This window comes from Halichoeres trimaculatus, unplaced genomic scaffold (genome assembly GCF_033239565.1).
Source record: "Halichoeres trimaculatus isolate MK-OKI-2021-1 unplaced genomic scaffold, fHalTri1.1 fHalTri1_scaffold_3, whole genome shotgun sequence".
Lineage (NCBI taxonomy): Eukaryota > Metazoa > Chordata > Actinopteri > Labriformes > Labridae > Halichoeres > Halichoeres trimaculatus.
The window spans coordinates 5,882,469-5,906,373 of record NW_027437181.1 but is presented as its reverse complement, the minus strand read 5'-3'; the positions used below and the strand labels follow the sequence as shown (position 1 = coordinate 5,906,373).

General features: G+C 40.0%; 1 protein-coding gene across 1 annotated transcript in view; it reads right to left on the bottom strand.

The window, feature by feature from the left end:
* Window positions 1-1,663: 1,663 nt before the first annotated feature.
* adamtsl5 (ADAMTS like 5) overlaps window positions 1,664-23,905 on the bottom strand; it is a 63,241-nt gene continuing 40,999 nt past the window's right edge. The window contains exons 9-13 of the mRNA XM_074665618.1: window positions 22,723-22,886; window positions 19,701-19,911; window positions 5,354-5,482; window positions 3,646-3,717; window positions 1,664-3,556 (exon numbers count right to left, since the gene is read on the bottom strand). Coding sequence (XP_074521719.1) covers window positions 3,222-3,556; window positions 3,646-3,717; window positions 5,354-5,482; window positions 19,701-19,911; window positions 22,723-22,886 — 911 coding nt within the window. The 3' untranslated portion in view covers window positions 1,664-3,221. The remainder of the gene's footprint in view (window positions 3,557-3,645; window positions 3,718-5,353; window positions 5,483-19,700; window positions 19,912-22,722; window positions 22,887-23,905) is intronic.

Sequence of the window (23,905 nt, the reverse complement as noted above, 5' to 3'; positions counted from 1 at the left end):
TCTATAGAGTTTTATCATCAGCAGGTACATGTAGTGTTTCCTTTGTTTTAGACGTGATGCTCTTTTTGTAAATACATTGTTTTCTTATGAACACTGCTGTTGTCTTGTCTGATTCATCACAAAATGTTCAACTGCCACTCAAAATTACACCTGGTTTTATTTTAGTGAGCATGAACTATAACATTACATCAGGATGAGTGGATTAAACCTTTTATACACTTTATGCACAAATGTACAAACATCTTTTGGCACACATGGATGAGGTTTGGAGAGTAAAATGTCATGTTTAAACATCTTAAACACAAGGCACAGAAGGTAACGTTCTACTGAATTATTACTGAACAGACAGCAAAGATCTCTTAAAGTGGAATTATACTCATCGTTACATTTGTAGCTAATCAGTGCCACACATTAAAATACTGTAGATCTCATAATCTCTTTCAAATAATGCATCACAAAGCAGACACAGGGTATAAAAATAAAAGACACAAAGACGTTAAATAAGTGAGTGACACACAAATTGTGTGTTCTGGATTAAGCTTATTTTTCTTAAAGATAAATACATTGTGAAGCAATATGTCGTTATTATACTTTATGTTTAAACTAAAAGAAAATCCACCTCAGGATCTGGACTGGATGTGCTTAGTCTGTGAAAATTAAGTTCTGTGTGTTACTTTGAGTCTATTTTTTAAAATTGTAAAAGTAATGACAATATCTGTGTTATTTAAAGAAACAAAAATATGGTTAAAATTGAGCGCACTACATATCTGATTGGATTTTAAACTGGCTTATTGAGCCTAACCCTTATAGCAATGGCAGTAAATCAATCCCTGATAAGGAGTTACAGCACATTTCACTTCTGCATGTTGACACTGAGGTAAGAGCTTTCCTTGATTCTGATTGGTCAAGAGACCTTGAACGATATAGTTGATGCTGAGTTATTAGTTGCAATTATTTGTGGCTACAGTCTTTTAAAGGGACTGTGAGGACTATCTGTTTGAAGTGGACTGCAGTGACACCTTTTGGCCCGGAGTTGCACACACTGTCGTGTGTTTGTTTTAGAAATGAATGGAGATCTGATCTTCTTTTTAACTCTACTTTTCTTTGTTCAAGATTTTTTTTTTTACCAGATTCAACGCCACGAAGTGAGGGATTTATCAACAGTTATGTAGAAACGTGACAAGTAAACTTTGTCAGTTTGTACCATAGTTTAGTAGCCAGCTATATTTAGTCAGCCCGGTACTCTGGAACGTGTCCATGATGTGTAACTTAATTGAATCCTGGTTATGTCCTGCCAGTCATCTACCAATCAGAGCTAACGTAACCTCACTCTTCATTTTATTGATAGACTCTCAAGTTTGAACAGACCACTGCAGAATAACTGCTGACTGTGGGTTGGAATGAACATTAGCACAAACAGCTTAGCTTATGTTTTAGCCTTTAGCTCATCCTCTATCACTTTCCTTTTTAGGAAAGTGAGCAAAATTGAAAGTGAAATTCTTCTGCTCCTCTGCCCTTTTTAGGATCTGGAAAAGATCCTAAAGTGATATTGAAAAAGATCTTGAAAAGATCTCGATAAAGTCTCTGAAAGGTTTTCTTTCATGAACTTGAAAGATCTTATAAAAACCTCGATAAACTCCCTCTGATAAACTCTGATAGAGTTTTCTGATAGATTTTGAGAGACATCTTAAACAAATTTCATGATCTTGAAGGGATCCTGAAAAGATCTCAAAAAGTTTTCTTTCATGAAAGGATCTTGAAGAGATCTATAAAAAGATTTTCCTGTCATGGACTTCAAAAGATCTTAAAAAGTAGATCCTGCAAAGATCATGTACAGATTGCAAAAAGATCCAGAAAGGATCCTGATCCTAAATCTTGGATAGATGCCGTGACGCCTAAAACCTGGCACTTATTCATTATCACTTATTTGGACAACACAAGCTTCCCTCCTTGGTTGTAGGTGAATTGTTATTGGCTGAGTAGTCATAGGCAGAGAAGCGATGCTCAAACACACAAACAGTGGTGTGAGCTTTGTCAGTGATTAGGGATGGGTACCGAATTAGGTACTTTTATAGGTACCGACCAAATTCTGTCAAAAGTACCAGGTATCGATTCATGTAAAACCAAAAGGTACCATGTTTAGGTACCTAAATGCATTTTTGTGACTGTAAGGGAGTGGAAGAGTAGGAGATTTTCCATGCTGGACATAAACGCAGCATTGCAAGGTTATATATTGAAGAATAAATTTGTTAAATTGATTTTTTTCTATATTTCATTATTAAACAAATTGAAATCTTTTACCACATAAACACAAAAAAGTACCGAAACTTGGTACCATTGAGTACCCGTACCTATTGCCAGGTACTGGGCATCGGTACTGTATTGTTTCAAATGTGAAAGGTACCCATCCCTATCAGTGATACAGTACTGGTTAAGGGAAAAAAACTTCAGACAGGAGCTACTTCGTTTTTCAATGAACACAGAGAGAAACGTGCTGAAGTTTGGACTTAACTCCAAAGAGAACTGTTTTGTTAATTCTGATATCACCAGTAAGTCAACTGGTAAGAATTATGTAGCCATGACAGTGATATCATCATTTAAAAATCAATTCAAATCGATTTTTAGTGTCAACCTTTTTGGAACTGGGAAATAAGAGGGATTGTGTATAATCAGCCTAAGGTTGTGCAAAAATAGAATCTGAACCAGCCAATTTTATTAAAATCCACACATCATCCCTTAATTTGAGTTTCTCTGAGTAGCTGATACTACAGTTGAAGAATACTTAATCTTTGAGTTTTTTTAAAGACCTAAATTTGCTGTTTTCTCATTAGTTAGGCCAAATATTTCCAAGAGGATGGTGTGACTGAATATTTAGGCAGCGTAAGAGATGGATTTTAACTTTTAGTTTACACTCGTACACAAAAAAAGACCATTACAAAACATTACAAAAGAACTGTGAGGAAACAGCAACAACAAAAGGTCATTTCAGTCAATGTTCTTCTCTTTGGTTTGTGTTTAAAGGTGGGCAGAAGCCTCCACCTAAAGTGCTCTCTGTGGTACAGTCAGCTGCTCGGGGCTTTTAAATAAACGTGGAGTCTTTCTCATTCTGTGAAACCGTCTCTCCATGATCCAGGTCTCATGTCCCAGGAGCTCATCAGAAATGAAACACTGGAAGTGAATAAGCTCCACACACTCTCCATCTCACACACTCAGTCCGTCTCTCAGCCCCTCAGGTCTCCCTGTGGTCTGGGTCCTCTGTTGTTGCAGAGTCTCTCGAGCGGCCGCAGCTGCTCGTCCTCTTTGGGTCTGTACGGCACCACGTAGCTGTCCTCCTCCAGCAGGATGCGGTTCAGTGTGTGCTCGTAATTAATGTGGCGACGCACCATCAGGATGTACTGCCGCCCCACCTCCATGTGCGGACAGTCACACACGTTAGGGACCCACAGGAACTCCCGATGCTCCAGTCGGAAGCTGTTGCGGTACGTGTGGATGATCTGGATGTCATATCGCGTCTCTTCGCCTGTGTACAGCTTCCCAAGGACTCTGCCACGGAAAACTATCAGGAAACAGAATTAGAAGAGTTTATTCACAAATGATAAAAACATTGTTGCTTCAGAGTCAGTTTTCGGGGTGTAGGTCACTCACCAAAGTCCTTTTTGCAGTACTGTCTCTGACGTTCTCTTCGACCTTTGACACGAGGACATTTCCCACAATGCTCTGCACAATCAACAAAACAGAAACAAGATCAAAACTCTCACGAATCAATATTTACAATCAGTGACTGTTAGAAAAACAGTAATGTTAAAGAGGGGTTATTGTCCTTTTTAAAGTCTTTAATCTGTCCTTCTGGTGCCCCAATAGTTGCTTATCATGATTTACAGTACAAACAATTTTGTATTTTTTTCTCTCTGGTGTTTTAGGAAACCTTTATTTCAGCCTCTGTCTAAATGCTTTGTTTATGCTGCTGTCTCTAAAGGACTCTTAGCTCTACAAACCCTTTCCTCTGATTGGCCAGCCCTCTGGAGGCCTGTCAGAGGAGGAACTATGAGCAGACCCTGGTGTTTGAGGTCCTCCTATTCAATGTGCCATAAAGCAGTTAGGACATGCTTATGTGATGACCTCAACAATGACCTCAGTAAGTTTTTAAAGATCTTGTAAAGATCTTGTAGAAATCTAATGAAGATCTCATTAGGATCCTGTTAACATCTCGTAAAGACCCTGTGAAGACCTTGTAAAGATCTCAAATAGTTATTTTTAAACATTTCATAAGGATCTGGTAAAGATCTTGAAATGATAGTTCTCACTGATATACTCTAATATAATGTCTATGACTGAAAAAAATATTAATTAATTAATTAATTAATTAATTAATTAATTAATTAATTAATTAATTATTAAAAAATTAATGATCTTGGAAGTATCCTGAAAAGATTGCAAAAAGTTTTCTTTCATGACAGGATCTTGAAATTTTTTGGTAAGTTTTCTGTCATGAACTTGAAAGATCTTGAAAAGATCATGGAAAGTTTTCATTAACTCTGTAAAGATTCAAAAACGATCTTGTAATGTTCTTGAAAATATCTGAAAAAGATCTCAAAAGGGTCGAGGAAAGATTTTTCCAAATGATTCCATTATCTTGAAAGATCTTGAAAAAGATCAAGAAAAGTTCCCATTAACCATAAAGATTCTGCGAAGATCTTGTAAAGACCCCAAAAAGATCAGAAAAAAAGGTCTTGTACGGATCTCGGAAAGATTGTGTGAAGATTTAACGATCTAGAAAAGATCGCGACAAGATCTCAAAAGATCCCGAGGTTATATTTCATCAAATCAGTTTAGATCATGAAAAGATCTTGTAATGATCCCAAGAAGTTCTAAGAAAATATCTGAAGAGGATCCGGAAAAGATCTGGAAAAAGATTTTGAAAGGATCTTTAAATCTTAAAAAAGATTTCATGATCCTTTAAGATTTAGAAAAGATCTTGAAAATGTCTTGACAAGATTTTTGAAAGGTTTAATAGGGATCTTGAAAAGTTTTAGAGTAGATCTCAAAAAGATCTTGAAACGTTTTTGTACAGATTTCCTGAATGTAAATCTCTATTTCCTGAATGTAAATCTCTATTGAAGATCTTATAAAGTTTTGGAAAAAATCTTGTAAGATCTGAAAAAGATCCTGGAAAGTTTTTCTTCAGATTTAATGAAGATCTGGTAAAAATCTTTTGAAATCATTAAAAAGTTCTTGTAAAAATCTTCAAAGAACCAGTAAAGACTTTGCAAGATATTGATAAGATCTGGTGCCATTTTTAGAAGGGACTTTTTGAGCAGTCTGCAAACACAGGATGGATATATGTTGGACTTACTTCCAGGTGAGGGCTGAGGCAGGAGGTTCCTGTGGTTCTCTTCTCTTTCCAGACGGGGCAGGACGGGCTGACGGGGCTGCTGGCGGCTACGATGAGGAGATCTGCGTGGAGGCTTCGCAGGTCTAACATCTGTTTAATACAAATGCGCAAACAGTTTAATGAGTCACACCTCTCCAATGGACTTTGCTTCAAAAGTGAGGAATAAGTGAAATGCAAAAATATGATGCATCAGGATTTTTGCAATTTGAAGAGTCCTGGATTCAGTTAAAGTCCAAACATTGACCAGAGATTAAAGTCATAACTCAGACCACCTGCTTCAAAAATTAAACACTGCAGAAAACACACACACACTTCAACATGTTGCACAATAGATAAGAAAAAACAGAAGAATTTGTTGTTTGGATATTTGGTCAGATGGTAATAAAAACAACAGAGCTCTCTAAAAATGCCTGTGGTGCTCAAACCGTTCACTTTCACATGAAACAAACTTTTGGTACTAAAAATAGATGAAAATGAAAAACCCTGTAAGGTTTTGATTAACGTCTGTTGAACACAGAAACCTCTGACCAGCTCAGAGTCAGTAGACTTCACCTTGTTACCCTGCAATTTTTATTATTATCATCACTGTTTCTGGCAACAACACCTCTCTGCTTGGCACGAATCCATCAGCTGGAAACGTTTCCACAGAGGCTACAGAGATTTATTTCAGCTTTGGACCGCTTTGACAGGAGGTACAAGTCTGCAGGCTGCGCGCAGATTCCCATGTGAATGTGAGTGTTTCAGAGATGCAGCACATGTGTACTGCAGGTTTTATCATGAGAGATAAAGCAGTCACATTCCTCAGCTTCAGCAACCAGAGGCCTGCACAGTGAAGGTTATCACGGCAGCTGCAGGGTTAACTCTGAGTTTTTAGTAACATGACTGTGAGTCTCTTTGCTAATGCTAAACACACAAAACCAGAGCCGGTTATGTTCACGATATGAGATCAGTGTGTAATAAAACCTGTCTAAGAGCTTTGTAATATGAAGTACTGTTGAGGATTCATTCTGAGTGGATTCATTTAGAGTGAGCTGTAGAGCAGCCTGCAGAGGTCCAGGGGCCTGCAGGAGCCAACCTTTGACCCTTTGACAAGTATAGCCTAGCTGTGTACTTGAGATGACTCTTCATTTCACCAGGATTGAAAGATTTAGCACCCACAGCTGTTTTGACCAAGGTGTCTTGCCCAGCAACTACATGTTACAGAAAAACAAGCTACAGACACAGAGTCTGTTTACCATAAATGGTTAGTTGCATGCGTTCAGAGACGCTCCAGCAGTATAAAGGGAGCTAGGACATCAGGTTTAGGAGAGAGGAGAGGAGGGTTTTTGTCTGTGTGCCATCGTTGTGTGAACTTCAAATAAAGATGTTGGACTGAAGCTGCCATTGGATCTCCTCTTCTTCATTGAACACCGTCTCTTCTTCATGCCAGTATTAGGGAAGTGGCCCACAAATTTATAACGCAGTCAGATCAAGGAGACAAGGAGTGAACCTCACTCTAGGAAAGACACGTCATTAAGTGGCGAGCCAGCCAGGAGAGTTTCTAGCATATTAGAAAGTTCAAAGTTCAAGTCTTCTAGGAGGTCTCCAAGCCAGGAGGCAGCTGACGGACAAGATCTGCACCAGTTCCCCAGATAAAGCGCACCAAATTTCAAGGTAAGCAGACCTTTTCTTTCTGCTATTAATTTGTAAAAAGAGTCTGGGAAAAGGTGACAGAAGTCTTGCCCAAAATAGAGGAAATTTGAGCTGTTCTGATTTGGCTTAACTCTAAAAGAACCTAGTAATTACTTTGCATAAGAATCTAGTAATTAATTTGCATAAGAATCTAGTAATTAATTTTACACCAAACCTGGCATATTTGGATAAACTAGACGGAGGAGGGATTCAAGCAGCTTGAGTCCAACTGCATGTATATGTTTGTAATATATTAATATTTAGTCTACATAACCTGATGTCCTTGTGTGTATGATTACATGTATGGCCATTTGTTGAATGTTTAATAATATATTGGGTAAATGTGTGTTTAACGCATATAGGAGGTTTAGCCTGGGTGATCTTACTGCAGAGGTCAGGCCAGGGGATCTGTAACTGAGAAGGGCAATCTTGTCTCTCTGAGTTATCCGTGTGTTGAAGGGCTTCACACATGTGTTTTGTTTTATGAGTAAGAGAGAATTAGCACTTTGCGGTTACCGCTTAATTGCGATTAAGGACTGTACGGGCAAAGGGGCTTAATAAAGTTGTTCCTGGGTGTGGACAACGGGAGATTTTCTAGGTAGATTATCTCTTGATTAAAGTTCTGTGGCTACCGCTCAAGAATCGCATGCATCTTGAGGTCTGTACGGACAGAAAGTGTATTTTATGAGCTCATGTTCGCTCCTGTGGTGGGCGATAGATAGATAAAGTTTAAGGTTAAACTTGGCATATGTTTAAGGATACATATAGAACTGCGCAGAAATCCGTTGTCTGTCTGTCTTGTGGGCTGCATGAAGATTGACCTGCTGCTGAAGTGTGAGCGTGTGTCAAGTGAATTATAGCACCTAGTCTGAAACAGGACCCGTGTGTGTGTGTGTGTGTGTGAGAGATATGTTTGGAATGAGCACCCTGTTCCTCTCCCAGTTAAGATAAGGGGGGCAGTGAAATAAACTTACAAGGCTCATACAGCTTTGGTAAGTGAATGAACCACTTTTCTGACTCCATAACAGGAGGTGGGCATTTTTAGAAGTAAACAGCATTGAGAGTAAAATTAGTGCCTTCTTATCCTTTCTCTCTTTCTATTTTTCTTCCTTCCTTTCTTTCTTTCTTTCTTTCTTTCTCTCTTTCTCTCTATCTATTTGGAAGTGTCTGAATGCCATGAGCCTCTCAGGATAAAGAGGACGTTAATGTAACATGAGCCTGTCTTTAGGAGTAAGGACTTAGTAAGTTTTACCTTAGCAAGACACTGTAACTTAGCATTCACTGTGTTAAGAAATCAGGATCAACTCAGGAAAACATTGCAATACGAGTGAGCGTGTTGGTGGGAGATGTGAGTTCCTGTTGGCAACATTAATCAATCTTGGATTAATAAAAGAAGTAAAAGCCTGAAATCTCTGAAACGGTGAGCCATTGAACTTGTCCGACTGTCTAAAGTAAACCCTTGTTGCTAGTGGAGCGTCGCTGCATAGCCTGTCTTCCTCTTGCTTGTGTTAAAAATAAAACGGAGACTGTAGGGAAGCTGATGACGTCATAGGCAAATTCTTGACAGCACTACTAGCTGAGAGCTGAATGAGATTTCTGAAATTCCACAACTCTGTGTATCAGGTGTCCCTAGAGGAGCACGGAGAAAAAGTTGACCAGTCTATTTAAAGCTCTGGGTGCAGTGAAGAAGTGAGGAGTTTTCTCTGCAGGCTGAAGTTGTGATCCCCCTTTAAGCTATTGCTAAACACACTTAATTTGTAACTATAGGCATCAATGATAAACACAAATTAATAAAGGAAAATAAAATTAATAAATAAGTGCTACTAGAATAATTAGACTAAAAGAAAGCAATTACAGATTAAACAAGTTAATTCATTGACTGATTCATTAGTTAAATGAATGGTTGAATTGATTGATTAATTGATGAGTTGGTTGAATGGATTGTTTGGTTGATTTATTCATCCATTGATTGCTTGATTGATTGATTGATTGAGTCATCGATTGATAACTTGATTGATTGATTGCTTTATCTATTGATTGCTTGATTAGTTGGTTTATTAAAAAGTTGTTAAATTAATTCCAGAAATTGGTTAAAAAAAAAAAAAAAAAAAAAAAAAGAAGTGCATCATGGGAGCAAAAGTCACAAAAGGAATTGGAGCATCGACGCCCTTGGAGCAGGTAATCAGCCAGCAGCCTGATCATGAAAAGCAAATTAGAATTTGCATGAAGAAATGGCATAAGCGCACTACAGGTCGATTCCAGTGGCCAAAAGAAGGAACCTTCATGACGGCTTGTTGTGATGAAATTGAACACAATATTAAACACCATAAAGCTAGAGATACATCTTATAAGCGGATAGGCATGCGCTCTCGTGAACGAGAAGTTTTAAATTGGTTTAAGATAGAAGCGCAAAGGCGTGGAAAAGCAGCTCAAATGTCAGTTATGGGAAAAGAACAAGGACTGCTGACCAAAGGTGCTGAGAAAGCAAAACAACAGTCAACACAGTTAGAGGCAAAGGAAGGACACCCAACAGCTCCTGAATGGAGAAATGAACCACCGCCCTATCCACCTAACACAGCAGTGCAAGGAATATACCCGATTATCTCTGAGAAAAGCCAGCTCCAGGGAACTATTAAAGGAGAGTTAAAAGGAAAGTTTACCTTGGCCATGGAACAGCAACTTGAAGAGGAAGAAAAAGAGGAGACAAGAAGCAATCTTAGCGGTTGTACCATCGCAGAGAGTGTGTGCCGTGATCGCACCAATGCTGAGAGCATTAATGGTACCCCAATCAGTGGCATGACTAGCCAAGGAACATCAGAATCAGAAGCGAACCGGAGACAATATGCTGAGATTGAAAGACATGAAGAAAAACAAAAAGAGCTACGTCGCAGACTGGAGCAGCTGGAATATGAGGAGATGTGTAAGGAAAAACAGCGAACTGCAGCCAAGCATCAACAGTCTACTCCCTCAGCTCGACGCCAGCGGGAAGAACCATTAACCCGAACTCCATCATTACAGAATCTCCTGGAAGAAGACTACAAAAACCAGAGCCAAATGGATCAGCGATTAGCACATGTGGAGGAAATGGCAGATGAAATCATCAATAGTCTGAAGCAGCTGACACCGCGGCATCCACCCGAAAATACCAGTCCAAAGCTTGTTACCGTACAGCTGTCTGGAACCATGACATCAAACAAAGACAACTATATGACCCAGCTACGGGAGCAGATGGACAATATGAATGATACTCTACAACGACTACAAATCCAGGAGGAAGACCCCATACCACAGCATGAGACCAGCCAACAATCTGAAGGATTAACGGAGGAACCACGTGTCCATGAAAGACTTGGAATGACCCTTCGAAGTGGGAAAACGCTTCACCCTACCAACCCGTTCTTCAATCTTGGCGAATCAAGAGCAATCACACCACAAGAGGACTTCAGCATGTGTCCCCTGCTGGTAAAGCCGAATAAGCAGCCACAATACATACCATGGTCTTTCTGTGATATGATAGGCCTTGCTGGCCGACTACCGGATCTTACTGAAGGAGCAAATAAATGGATTACGGCTTTGGAAGAAAGTACGGCAGGAACAACATTGGCTTTGGGAGACATTAAAGCATTGCTCATGCATATTATTGGAAAACATGTTGCTGAGGAGCTTCTTGAAAAGGCAGGATTACAGATACTGATCCAAGGAAACAAGGCAGACCATGTTGGCTTTAATGGACATCGCAATCAGATATGGGCTGAGCTACGCAAGCATTATCCAGAGAAAATGGATCCGTCCAAGTTAGAAGGAGAGATGCTGAAAGCAGACGAGTGCCCTGCAAAGTTCCTGCATGCCTTCCAACGGAAATGGAGAGAAGAAACCGGAGGAGCATGGAATGCCAACAGCACAACTGAGAGCCTGTTCAAAGTTATGGTAAAGAAAGCTATGCCTCTGGAAGTACAGAAGCGCCTGGAAAACGTGGTTGGACTCATGAAAATGGATTGGCCGCTATTTACAGAACACATCATCCACCATGTTGAAAATGTGCGAAGAGAACAGCAAAAGGAAGAAGATGCTAATAGATCATTAGCCAACAAGCTGACACAGCTGCAGCTAAATGAACTGAGTGCCAGACATAAGAAGGAAAAAGGAAAAACTCAAACCCCAGTATTGACAATGGAACAACCCAACGCCCAGACCAGTGTGGAAACCGCTCTTCAATTCCCTGTTGCCTTGCCAACAACACAACAGCATATCCAAGTGCCAACCCAACCACCGATAACAAGTAACAGTCAAGTAGCACCGATACCAGCGCCATTGCCACCTATTGTTCATGTACATGTTGAACGTTCAGAGCCACACCACGAATGTCCAAGAGAACACGTTGAGCCATGGAAAGGTCCAATCCGACGACCTCAGTTGGGGAACCGCCCAATACAACCCAGAAACCAAATTCGACCTCCTATGAACCCAAATTCAAATCCTGATGACAGAAGTATGTGTTGGGGATGTGGTCAGACGGGCCACCAACGCAGAGATTGTCCCACGAACCCTTGGCAGGGGCCTGTGAGAAATTGGCAATAGAGGTGCCTAGAGAATCCTGAGGGGGAAAGAATAGCACCAGCTATATCGTCACAACCTCGTGATGAACCAACAATAACAGTTAAAATTCAAGAGAAGGAATATACTTTTATGATCGATACAGGAGCGACGTATTCTTGCATCAAGAGTAGTGGTACCGTACTGCCTCTTTCTGGATCTTCGATAAAGACTGTAGGATTCTCTGGGAAAACCCAAATCATCCCCCTAACTAAACCAGTGCCTATGTTGATAGCAGGACGAACTGTTGTTGCACCTTTACTGTACTCTAACCAAACGCCAGTGAATTTATTAGGAAGAGACATTTTATGTTCATTAAAGGCCAAAGTGATGTGTACCCCAGATGGAATCTGGCTGGATCTACCCCCAGAATCTCATCAACCTCCACCCACCATGATGTTATCTCAAGCGTCAGAACACCAAATTGCCATGACAAAGGATGCTGTGTATTGGCTACAATTGAAAGACATGTCCAACCTAAAGAAAAAATGGAACCAGTGGAAACAGAGGATACAGAACGAATATAAAGAAGTCACTGAGCCTGCTTCACCCTTACACTGCACTCTCATGTATGACAACGGCCAAGATCAAGAGGATTATGACGCATGCTGGCAAAAAGTGATTAAGAACAAGCCATACAGTTTGGAGATAAAAGACATTTACATTGGTCCACAAGGAGTTGCTGCATTTGTATCACTCCCGCCTGAATTGCAATCTTGTTTTCTAGTGTCACATTCTGCACCACACATAGCACTCTTGGTAGCAAAAGGTTATCAGTCTAAAGATTTAGGCCCTATGATGAAAGCCGCTTTGCAGGTTCGCAATTGGCAACCCACTAGGAATAGATTCTTGCATGCATCACCTGATAAACAGTTCCTTAGATTATCACTGACAACAAAAGATGAGGGACAGGCAAGGAAAGTTCTGTTAGCTAGTACAACCCCCAAGGTATTGCCACTTTCTGAAGAGGATAAGATAGCACTACAACAGGTACCAACGCAAGTATGGTCACAACACAAAACAGATATAGGCTTATTGAAGTCTGTTGAGCCCATTCAAGTAAAGCTGAAATCAAACATCACCTTACCATACAAGCATCAATATCCCCTAGCACAAAAGGCTGTCGAAGGAATCAAGCGTACAATTGAGGGCTTGATAAGTGCGGGAATCTTGTATAAAACTAATAGTCCCTGTAATACTCCAATTTATCCAATCCAAAAGCCAAATTCTTCTGATTATCGTCTTGTACATGACCTGCGAGTTATCAACTCCATAGTGGATGCTGAAATTCCTGTGGTACCTGATCCGCATACACTCTTGTCAAACATCCCACCTGATGCCAAGTGGTACACAGTGATAGATCTATGCTCTGCTTTTTTCAGTGTGCCTATACATTCCGAATCTCAGTATTTGTTTGCATTTACTTTTCAAGGTCAGCAATACACTTACACTCGCTTGCCTCAAGGTTTTGTAGACAGTCCATCCATATTTAACAGAGTTTTAGCTAAAGATTTGCACCACTTAGATGTCCCAAGCACCATCATTCAGTATATGGATGACATTCTGATTGCTAGCCCCACTAAAGAGCAGTGTGAAAAAGATTCTGTTGCAGTCCTAAGTGCGTTAGCCTACGGAGGACACAAAGTCAGTAAAGAGAAACTCCAGTTTTGTCGAACCGAAGTAGAATACCTAGGGAGAAAACTAAGTGGAAATCAGAGGAAAATTGCTACCTCTCACATTGAAGCCATTCAAAAAGCACCAAAGCCACAAACTGTAGGGCAAATGTTGTCTTTTCTAGGAATGACTGGATACAGCAGAATGTGGATTTGTGATTATGCCATAAAAGCTGCCCCGTTGAGAGCTCTAATTCGAGCAGCGGGACAAACAGACAAGAACGCTGAATTGCTATGGAATGACCAAGCAGACCAAAGTTTTGAAGCACTGAAACATGATTTGATGACTGCTCCAGCTCTGGGTAATCCTGACTACAGTAAACCTTTTCTTTTATATGTAGCAGACCGAGCAGGATATGCGTGTGCAATGTTAATGCAACAGACCCCAAATGGTAAGCAACCCTTGGCTTATTATAGTACTAAGTTGGACAATGTTGAGGCAGGACTACCTCCCTGCTATCAAGGACTAGCGGCAGCTGCTTTTGCATTTCAGAAGGCCTCATCGATAACAATGGGATACCCTGTAACTTTGTATACCTCTCATCAATTACATGCGTTGCTTACGAGTCCACGGTTTGTTCTAACCCAAGCAAGAAGGACTGGATATGAAGTAATTCTTTCGGCACCAGAACTGACTATTCAGAGATGTAATACTGTTAACCCAGCTACTCGGATGGTATTGCCAGAACAAGGAACCCCTCATGACTGTGTCCAGAAAACAGAGACCTTTATGAAGCCCCGTGAAGACATGCATAATCAACCGATAACGGCCGATCTGACTTATTTTGTTGATGGATCCTGTTCCAGAGATGATAAAGGCTATCATGCTGGCTATGCGATAATACAGTTAAACCCTGATAATTCTTTCACTGAGATACAAGCAGAACAACTCCCACAACCATGTTCGGCTCAATTAGCAGAGATTAAGGCATTGACTGCAGCCTGCCAATTAGCTGAAGGAAAAAGACTTAATGTGTATACTGACTCAGCATATGCATATGGAGTATGTCACATTAATGGCAAAATTTGGCAACAAAGAGGTTTTACAAAAACAGATGGCACAAAAGTAACTCATGGAACTGATATTGCAGCCTTGTTAGATTCTATTCACCTACCATCAGCCTTAGCAATTATTAAATGCCCAGCCCACCAAAGACCCAATTCTCTTGTAGCAAAAGGAAACAATGAAGCTGATGTAGCAGCTAGACGAGCGGCAACTGCATCTTGTATGGGACCGTTACTCTCTAATGATGACTTTCAGCCTCTCACTTCAATCTCTTCTTTGATAGAAGCACAACGTCAAGCTGGCGTTTTTGAGCACAATGTGTGGCAGAATAAAGGAGCTAAACAGTGTTCTGATGATGGACCACATTTAGACTTGTGGCGAGGGCCTCATGGACAGTTTGTAATCCCAACTGGACTTTTGCATAGTGCCATAAAAGAGGCGCATGGTCAAGACCACTGTGCAAGACAAGAAATACTAAGAAAACTCAAGACTGTTTGGTGGTCCCCTTATATGGCCAGTATGGTGGACAAAGCATTAAAAGAGTGTAAAGTGTGTGCCCAATTTAACGTCCGAAAAACTCTCTCAGCCCCGATAGCTCACATCCCAACCCCAGATGGCCCATTTAGACATCTAGTGCTGGATCACATAGACATGACAGAAAGGATAAGAGGCTACAGATACCTTCTTGTGGTAATTGACCGATTTAGCAGATGGATAGAAGCTTTTCCAACAAGAGGTCCAGATGCTAGATCCACAGCCAAATTTCTGTGTAAGGAAGTTTTTCCAAGGTTTGGATTTCCAGACACTATTAGCTCAGATAATGGTCCTGCTTTTGTGTCAAAAGTGCTGAAAAGTTCATTAGAAATGCTAGGGATTAAGCAAAAGTTTGGTTGTATTTATCATCCTCAATCTCAAGGAATGGTTGAACGAGCGAATGGAACACTAAAATCTAAGCTGGCAAAGATTAAAGCAGACAGTAACAATAAGCTAAACTGGATGGATGCTTTGCCACTTGCTCTGATGCACATGAGATCTCAGACTAACCGAGTAACACATCTAACACCGCATGAAATGGTGATGGGGAGGCCAATGCCAATGCCTCATTTAGAAGGACCAGGTGCTAGACTTTCTTCAAGAGAATGTGAAACAAATCTCATGATCTATCTGCAACATCTAACTGAAATACACAAAGTTATCTTTCAACAGACCAAGGCAACTGCCGAAGACCGAAAGACAGAGATCCAACCAGAACTGCAAACAGTGACACCCGGTGACTGGGTGTATGTGAAAGTATTCAAAAGGAAATGGGATCAGCCAAGACGGGAAGGCCCGTTTGAAGTCATCCTGACAACACCGACAGCCCTTAAGGTCAAAGGAAAGACCAACTGGTTTCATCTCAACCATTGTTGCCGTGCAAATGACCCAACGGATGTGGAAGAACCACAGCCTGGATTGGACAAGAACGAAGCAACTGCACCACAGAATCAAGCGCAGACAAAAACTACAGAAAGACGCAAGGAAGACAATCCCATCCCTGAACCTAACCGTCGATCACGAAGACTTGCGGAAAAAAGGAAAAGGGAAAACACAGCCTCTCATGATAACGGGTAGTAGACAACTGACTAAAGAAAAGGCCTCTTATTAAGTTAATGATCAACCGTGCAACAAAAACCATAGGACAATTACCAGTGCATATCGATAATTCTGTGTATTTCACTGACATGAACAACTTTATAGAGCCAGCTGTACCAGACTCGGATTCAGACGACATAAGCTTGTAAATAAAGTTAAGCTTTATCATAAAAGTGGTTGAAAAATGTATGATATAATGCCCTTTTTGCTTTTCAGTTTGACCATATTCACTCATCTTGTGTTTATCTTTCAGCAGGTTTGACCACTCAGCACCCAAAATAGATGTAAGAGGTGAAGGGTTGCAGCTCTACTTATTCTAGATATAGCAACAGTTGAGAAGTTAGTAGACTTGAGTTTGTAATCACATGTAGTACTTTTAATGTCACTCTTCTTTATTTCTGATGGGACCGGTAGTCCAGTTTTCGCGGCTTTATTTCTGTTGTTTAGGGTTTTTAGTTTATATTTGGCAGAGAGGAGAACCCTGTTCCGACGGCCCTTTGTGGGTTGGACAGAGGTGGCTTCTCTTCTTTTGTTCTTTTTGGCTGACCCATCAGTATCTATTTGGTTAAGGAATAATATTTGAAGTTGCAGTTTTAAATATCTTTATTGCATAGCGCATTAATCATTTTTTCAGTAGACCTGCAAATAATAAATCCTTAGGTATAATAGCAATAATGTTTGTCTCAGCTAACATGATTAAGTCTCCACAGGACCAGTAATACCCATGGGTGACGTCTGAAACATCTGACAGAAGAGAGTCTCCAGCACCAGTAGAATAAAGAATAACCTCTTTCAGTTTACAGGAACCACGAGCGACCGCCTTGCAACACAACTCTGAGACTGATCCAGAATCAACGTGATCCTACAGGAACTGAAATTTACTGTTTAATGCTTCATAATGCCTTTCATACAGTTGCAGTACACAAATATGCTGTTAATAAAGATTGAATGTTTTGTGAATGTTTGTTATCCAAGAAATGTGCCTCTGTCTGGGAGTGCCCCAGCAGAAGTTGACTTCAGTGACAGAGTGGGACTGCCCCACCTGACTATCTATGTAGATGTGCAGTGTTTTAAGCCTAGCTGATTTTGACAACGTTAATGGTAATGATGCTGTCTTTATGTTAGCCTCTTATACTATATTTATGCACGAGTAAAGTAATGTTATAGATTTAGAATGTACCCCTAGTCTTAGTTTTAGATTGTCGTGATGTCACATCACGAAACGGGGGAAATGTTGAGGATTCATTCTGAGTGGATTCATTTAGAGTGAGCTGTAGAGCAGCCTGCAGAGGTCCAGGGGCCTGCAGGAGCCAACCTTTGACCCTTTGACAAGTATAGCCTAGCTGTGTACTTGAGATGACTCTTCATTTCACCAGGATTGAAAGATTTAGCACCCACAGCTGTTTTGACCAAGGTGTCTTGCCCAGCAACTACATGTTACAGAAAAACAAGCTACAGACACAGAGTCTGTTTACCATAAATGGTTAGTTGCATGCGTTCAGAGACGCTCCAGCAGTATAAAGGGAGCTAGGACATCAGGTTTAGGAGAGAGGAGAGGAGGGTTTTTGTCTGTGTGCCATCGTTGTGTGAACTTCAAATAAAGATGTTGGACTGAAGCTGCCATTGGATCTCCTCTTCTTCATTGAACACCGTCTCTTCTTCATGCCAGTATTAGGGAAGTGGCCCACAAATTTATAACGCAGTCAGATCAAGGAGACAAGGAGTGAACCTCACTCTAGGAAAGACACGTCAGTACATGCTCATGTTCTGGAGCTGTAGCACAGGTCATTTCAAGGAGACTGTTCATATCTCTGAGGATGCTCCTCCAAAACTGGAACCATGATACAGAAAAAACACGGTAAAAGTCTCAGTGATGCCACCCAGTGATTTCTAGAGACACTTTTTAAACAACAATGGCAAACAGTGTGTCAGAAATGCTAACTGAAAGCTAACTTGTAATAAATGTGGAAGGAGGCACAGAGCTGGTGTTAAGGTGAGCATGTAGTCACACTCTTTAATCAAATGAGTTAAATCAGTTTTTATGCAGCTACCAGTCACTACATAATAAAAACAGCTACCCTCTGATTGGCCAGCCTTCTGGAGGCTTGAGGGGGAACTATGAGCAGACCCTGGTGTTTGAAATCCTCCCCTTCAATGTGCCATGAAGCGGTCCAGAAATGCTTACGTGATCAATGATCTCAGTAAGTCTTATAAGGCTCAAAAAAAAGACCTTGAAGAAATCTAATGAAAATGTCACTAAGATCTCTTAAGGATCTTGGTAAGCTCTTGTGATGATCTCTTGAAAATCTCCAAAGGTTTTCGTAAAGATCTTGTGAAGATCGTGTAAAGGTCTTGGTAAGATTCTGTGAAGATCTTGAAAAAACATCTTGAAAGTTTTTGGGAAGATTTAATGAAGATTTTGCCAAGATCTCTTCAAGATCTTGAAAAAAAAACCCAAATAAATAAATAAATAAAAAATCCTGAAAATATCTAGAAAAGATCTTAAACAATTTTTGTAAAGACTGAATAGATTTTGTAAACTTGTGAGGATCTTTTCAAAAAGATCCTGCATCTTTTTTTAAGATTCCCAAAAAGATCTTGAAAAAGTAAAAGATCTTGTGAAAATCTGGTAAAGATCTCATAAAGATGTTAAAAAGATCATGAAGATTTTGTGAGGATCTCGAAAAGATCTCTAAAAGGAATTGAAAAGATCTTGAAAAGGGTCTTGAGGAGGTCTTGAAAAAACATTCAAAAGATCTTGAAATATCTCAAAAAGATTTTTTTTTGTAAAGATTTCATCTTGAATAGATCTTAAAAAGGTTGGAGGAGGACTTGAAAAGACCTTGAAAAAATCTTGAAAAATCTCAAAAAGATTTTTTTTTGTAAAGATTTCATCTTGAATAGATCTTAAAAAGGTTGGAGGAGGACTTGAAAAGACCTTGAAAAAATCTTGAAAAATCTCAAAAAGATTTTTTTTTGTAAAGATTTCATCTTGAATAGATCTTAAAAAGGTTGGAGGAGGACTTGAAAAGACCTTGAAAAAATCTTGAAAAATCTCAAAAGATCTTGTTTTGTAAAGATTTCATTAAATTTTCGAGCAGATCTTGAAAACTGAAAGTTAGTGGCTCTATATTTCATTATCTCAAGTCCAGTATCTGAAACTCTACTTAAACTCATAAAAATCCTCTTTGCTCATTCAAGGTCAACGTGTTTGGGCACATTAACTTACTCACTGCTAATCTTGGCTTAATATTTTACTCTCACATAGTCATTCACCCTGAAACTAAAGTTCAGCTATTGTGAGCTAAACTCCATTATATTTCAAAAATGATACTAATCTTATTTGTGTAGCACTTTTCTTAATGTTACAAAGTGCAGGGCTTAACTTCATAAATAAAACCAGACGGAGCAAATCAAATGAGAAATGAAAGCCAGGAGCACGGAGGAGGTAGAGCTCATAAAACGGATAGGATCAAGGAAATGAAAACAGTAAGACTAATAAAAGAACACATGACACAAGCTTTAAACAGGAGGAAGATCTGAAGAGGGATTTTAAAAAGCCAGAGGCTCAGTGTTTCAGGATTCATTGAAGAGAGTTTTGTGAGGTGAAGGTATAAGTCTGGTAAGTGTGACCTCCAGAGACCTTTGAGTGGATCTTTATGATCAGGAGACTTTTTTCTTTTTAAACTCTCATTTGTAAATGTGAAGTGTGAAAACAAGCCACTGGACTTACACCACGGGGCTCTGGTGGTGGCAGGTGGAGGTCTCGTGCTGGTTGTGGGCGGGGCTGTGGTGGTGGTGGTGGGAGGCTGATCCCAGGGGAGGTAGTTGTCCGTGTGGTGAGCCTGCTTCAGCGGACTCCTCCTGCCGTGGTAGAGGGCGTACTGGTCTGGAGGCAGCCAGTACTCGTACTCGATCCCCGTGTTTCTGTCAGTGGCCAACACCTGCACACAGTGACAGCATGGACACTTTCAGAATGGCCTAGAAAAGTTTTAAATGGGTCAACAACAAACTGTGGATCAGTTTGCATCTGTGGTGAGCTGCACCCAAGAGACAGAGGGACCATCTGCATCTGCTGTGCACTGCAAAAAAAAACAAAATCTGAGCAACTCTTTAACTATTTGAGCACAACAAAAAAAAACAAATATTAGTGAAAAAAATAAGATAAGCTTTCTGGAGATGATCTTTGACCCTTTTCAGGTCAAAATAAGTCTTGATATTTGGATGATAAAATAAGTTCAAAAATGAAACAAGTAACTCTTTCTTACTCCGCTGGCTGATTTTTGAAATAAGTGCTTTTGAAACAAGACAATTTTCTGGAACTGTCAGGTAAATTTGGCTCATTTTAGGTGTAATACAACAATTCTGATTGAAAATAAGACATGAACATTCAGCATTTTTTTTTTACAGTGTGGTCGTTTTAAATAATACACACCTACACCCCAAAACTCAAAATTTTACTAAGTATATTCTTCTAATTCCAGTCACAATATCTCATCACAGCCAGTATAAGACTCAATAAAGCAGCTCTATTCAATTAGCCGCCTGCAGGCCACATATGGCCTAAAAATAGCTGTTCAATGTTTGGGACTTGGGTCCAACAAGAAAAAAACATTTTATACTAACACAGACAAATTCTTACTGAAATTCCAATAATATTACAGTTTTTTTTTCAATATCTATCCTAACCTAGCAACTAACCTATAATATATAGTGTCATTGAGCAGGTGCGTTCCAAAGCTACCATCAACAGTCCTACACAGGCGAAACTAGCACTTCTTTTTCTACCCTAAAAGGGAAAATCAGCAAGGAAAACTGTCAGTTTAATCCTACGTGGACTGAAAAGTCTTAATTCATTTTACCACCAAGTCCAAAAAACAAACTAACATGTTTGCTCTGCAACGAGTGTGGCAGTGCTGAAAGATTATAATGTCCGAAGCATAGACTGTATAAAACATGGACGTAGTCTTGCCGACATCACCCGTCTGTTTCTGAAACGGAAAATAAAGCACATCGGCTATAGCGGCCATACTGGTAGTGGCAAGGGTTTCGCCTACAGCCATAGGGAGCCTGTCGGTCACGTGACCCTCAGCTGTGCCTCTTATTGGGGGAGCTCGCAATCTTAATATTCTCTGAACAGCTGAGTTAGAAAAAAATTCACCCTCCGTACAGTGGGTGCTGGTAGTAAAATTAGCAACTCAGACAGGAGACATTTCTTGAACCAGGCAGTAAATAGGTTAATTTCTGCTTTGAAAATGTTTTTTTTTGGCTTGGTGTGTATCTGACTTCCGGAGCCAGCCTCAAGCGCACACTAACCCAGCAAACACTTGAGAAACAGCAGATTTTAGCACTTCAGCATTGTCTCATATTCTTAGACAGGAGGTTGCTGCTTGGTCTGAAGACACTACACTGAAAAACATGTTGCGTTTCAGGCAAACTTTCCCAAGGGATCTCATGAGGGGGCGGCTAAAATTTAGAGTCTTAAAACTGAAGCTGTACTACAATAAAGCAGACTTGCATAGCTCAGGAGAGGACCACAGCAGCTTCACTCTGCTGCTAAAAATGTGCGGCCCAGCTCATGTCCTTAGTCTAAAAATCCATCCCAACCAAATTTTTAATTGAATAGATCTGTAATAAAGGGTAACATCTCGGTTAGATATTGGAACTCATGTCCAGATGGATCATCTTGAATATCTTGTTTGTGAAACTGTCTTGAAAACAGTTGTGTTCACAGAGCTGGGGGTGGGGGGCGCTTCTCATTGCACCTGCCCTTTGAAAAGTCTATGCATGCCACCTCACATTGGCTATGGACTTAATTCAAGCACAGTTGACTTGAAACAAAGAGGACAACATGCTAGGTTAAAAAATGTGCAACTTTTGAGGTGAAAAATACACATTTTGAGCATTATAAGTTTATTCTGAGGCACAAAACTTCCCAATACTAGAAAAATAAAGAAGTAGAATGAGTTTTCCCTGCTCTTATCTCACTCTGCTCAAATCTAGTATCTTATTTCAAGATGACTTAAAAGATTTTTTTGCTAATACAAGCAAAAAACAAACTTCTGTCAATTTTTTACTTACTTTTGGAGTGACCTTGTTTTCCAGTGTAAGTAGGATAAACAGACTTTAGCTAACAGAAAACAATCCCTCAATAAACGGTCTCCTCCCCTCATATCTGGCTTATATCTGCAAACTGATGCAGAACAGGAGCACAGTGCATGAAGCTGCAAAACTCAGAGACATGGACAGATGCTTAATTCTTGGCGTTAGGTTAAAACCTCATTTTTTGTGTGGATTTGACAGATTGTTTTTGAATCTTAGCTCAATGAATGAGCGTACAGGAGTGCTGGCACAAGTTAATGGTGATAAATACAGGAAAACAGCGTTCCAGGAAGAAATCATTACTGCTACATTCATCCTCACTCTGCTGGACTCATCAGATGATACAAAATGTTCACAACCAACAATGTTTCAAGGATCCTGAGGAGGAAGCAATCATTAGCAGCTGTTTGGTAGTAGAGCCAGGTCTGTTGGTGAAATACCTGCACACAGCCTGAATGAAAGCAATCAGTTATTTATCCAAACCTCATGTTTAAGTCTAAATTTATAGCGTATTGCTCAATGTTTGAGGCAAGAATGTGTTTATTTGTGCAGCGTTTGGTGCCTGCATGTCTCAATAGTTGCAATAAACAGACCCACCAGACTCAATAAAAGAGAGCCGTTTCTCTAATGTGATAAATCTCTTAATGTCTCACCATGAGGTGAAGGTCCTCCTGGGTCGGTCCAGGGACCTCGAAGCTTTCCCAGGTGTCTGCTGAGCGTCGGTACAGCAGCTTAGTCCCAGCCACGTTGTACTCGCCTGGGATGCTGATCTTCCAGTTACCGTTGATGACGAACTGAGAGCGACCGTTCTGGAGGGCTGAAGACGGGAAAAAGAAACAAAAAGAAAGCAGGAATCACAAGGGGCCAGTTGTTCAGAGGTAATCCAATTAGATTTTGGTTATCAGATTGGATTAAGTTCTGAAAATGGGTTGTTGAAAAGGGAAAGGATTTCAAAATTGGTTGAGATCACGTAACCCAGTCCCAGTTTTAATCCAGATCAAACCTTCAGTTTGTGATGTTCAGAACTTTTCAGTCAGATCTGGATCACTTTGATCCAAAAAACAGGATTATCTTGATCCCAACAGGGGGTTAGGATTTCAAGGTGGATTTCAGGAAGAAATGTAGTAAAACTTTAAAATTGGTCAAATAAAACAACATTTATACAATTTAGTGTTGGCATTTTCATGTGCATTTTGCATTTGGCTTGTTTTACCATTACAGTGATAAAGTAGATAAAGTTACCAATGAAGCCTTTCAGTATAGTAAAGTAAAAACAAAGAGAAACTGAAAGAGCATCAGCTCAGATACTCTTGGCAGAGGAACAAATCAAGCTGAACAAACTGCAGCGAACCAGAGAAAAACTTCAGATCCACCTTCAAAAAGCAGAGCTTAAAAATGCTGAACTCTCCTTCACAGATGAAGATCAACCCTGAACTTTTAAAACAATTGTTTTTACTAACTATTGGACATTTAGCCTCTTTTTTTTTAAAGATGCTGTGAGGATGATGTGTTTTTATTGCACTCCCTCGCCACCTTGTGGCCCGGAGTCTTAACAAACTGTTGTAAATTACTTTTGGTGAGGTGTGTGTTTGTTTTGGGATTAAATGGAGATTGGATCTAAACAGATTTTCTTTGTTCAAGACAACTTTGTACTGGATGTGACGCGCTGAGGTAAAGTATTTATCAGTACAGTTTCGTAGCGCTATGGTTTGAAACGTGACATCAAGCAAATGTTGTAGCAGCTGGCTACATGTAGTGCTATCGGCAGCCCAGTGCTCCGACATATCTGTAGGCCAATGTGACAACAAGTAAACACTGTCAATTTGTACAATTTAG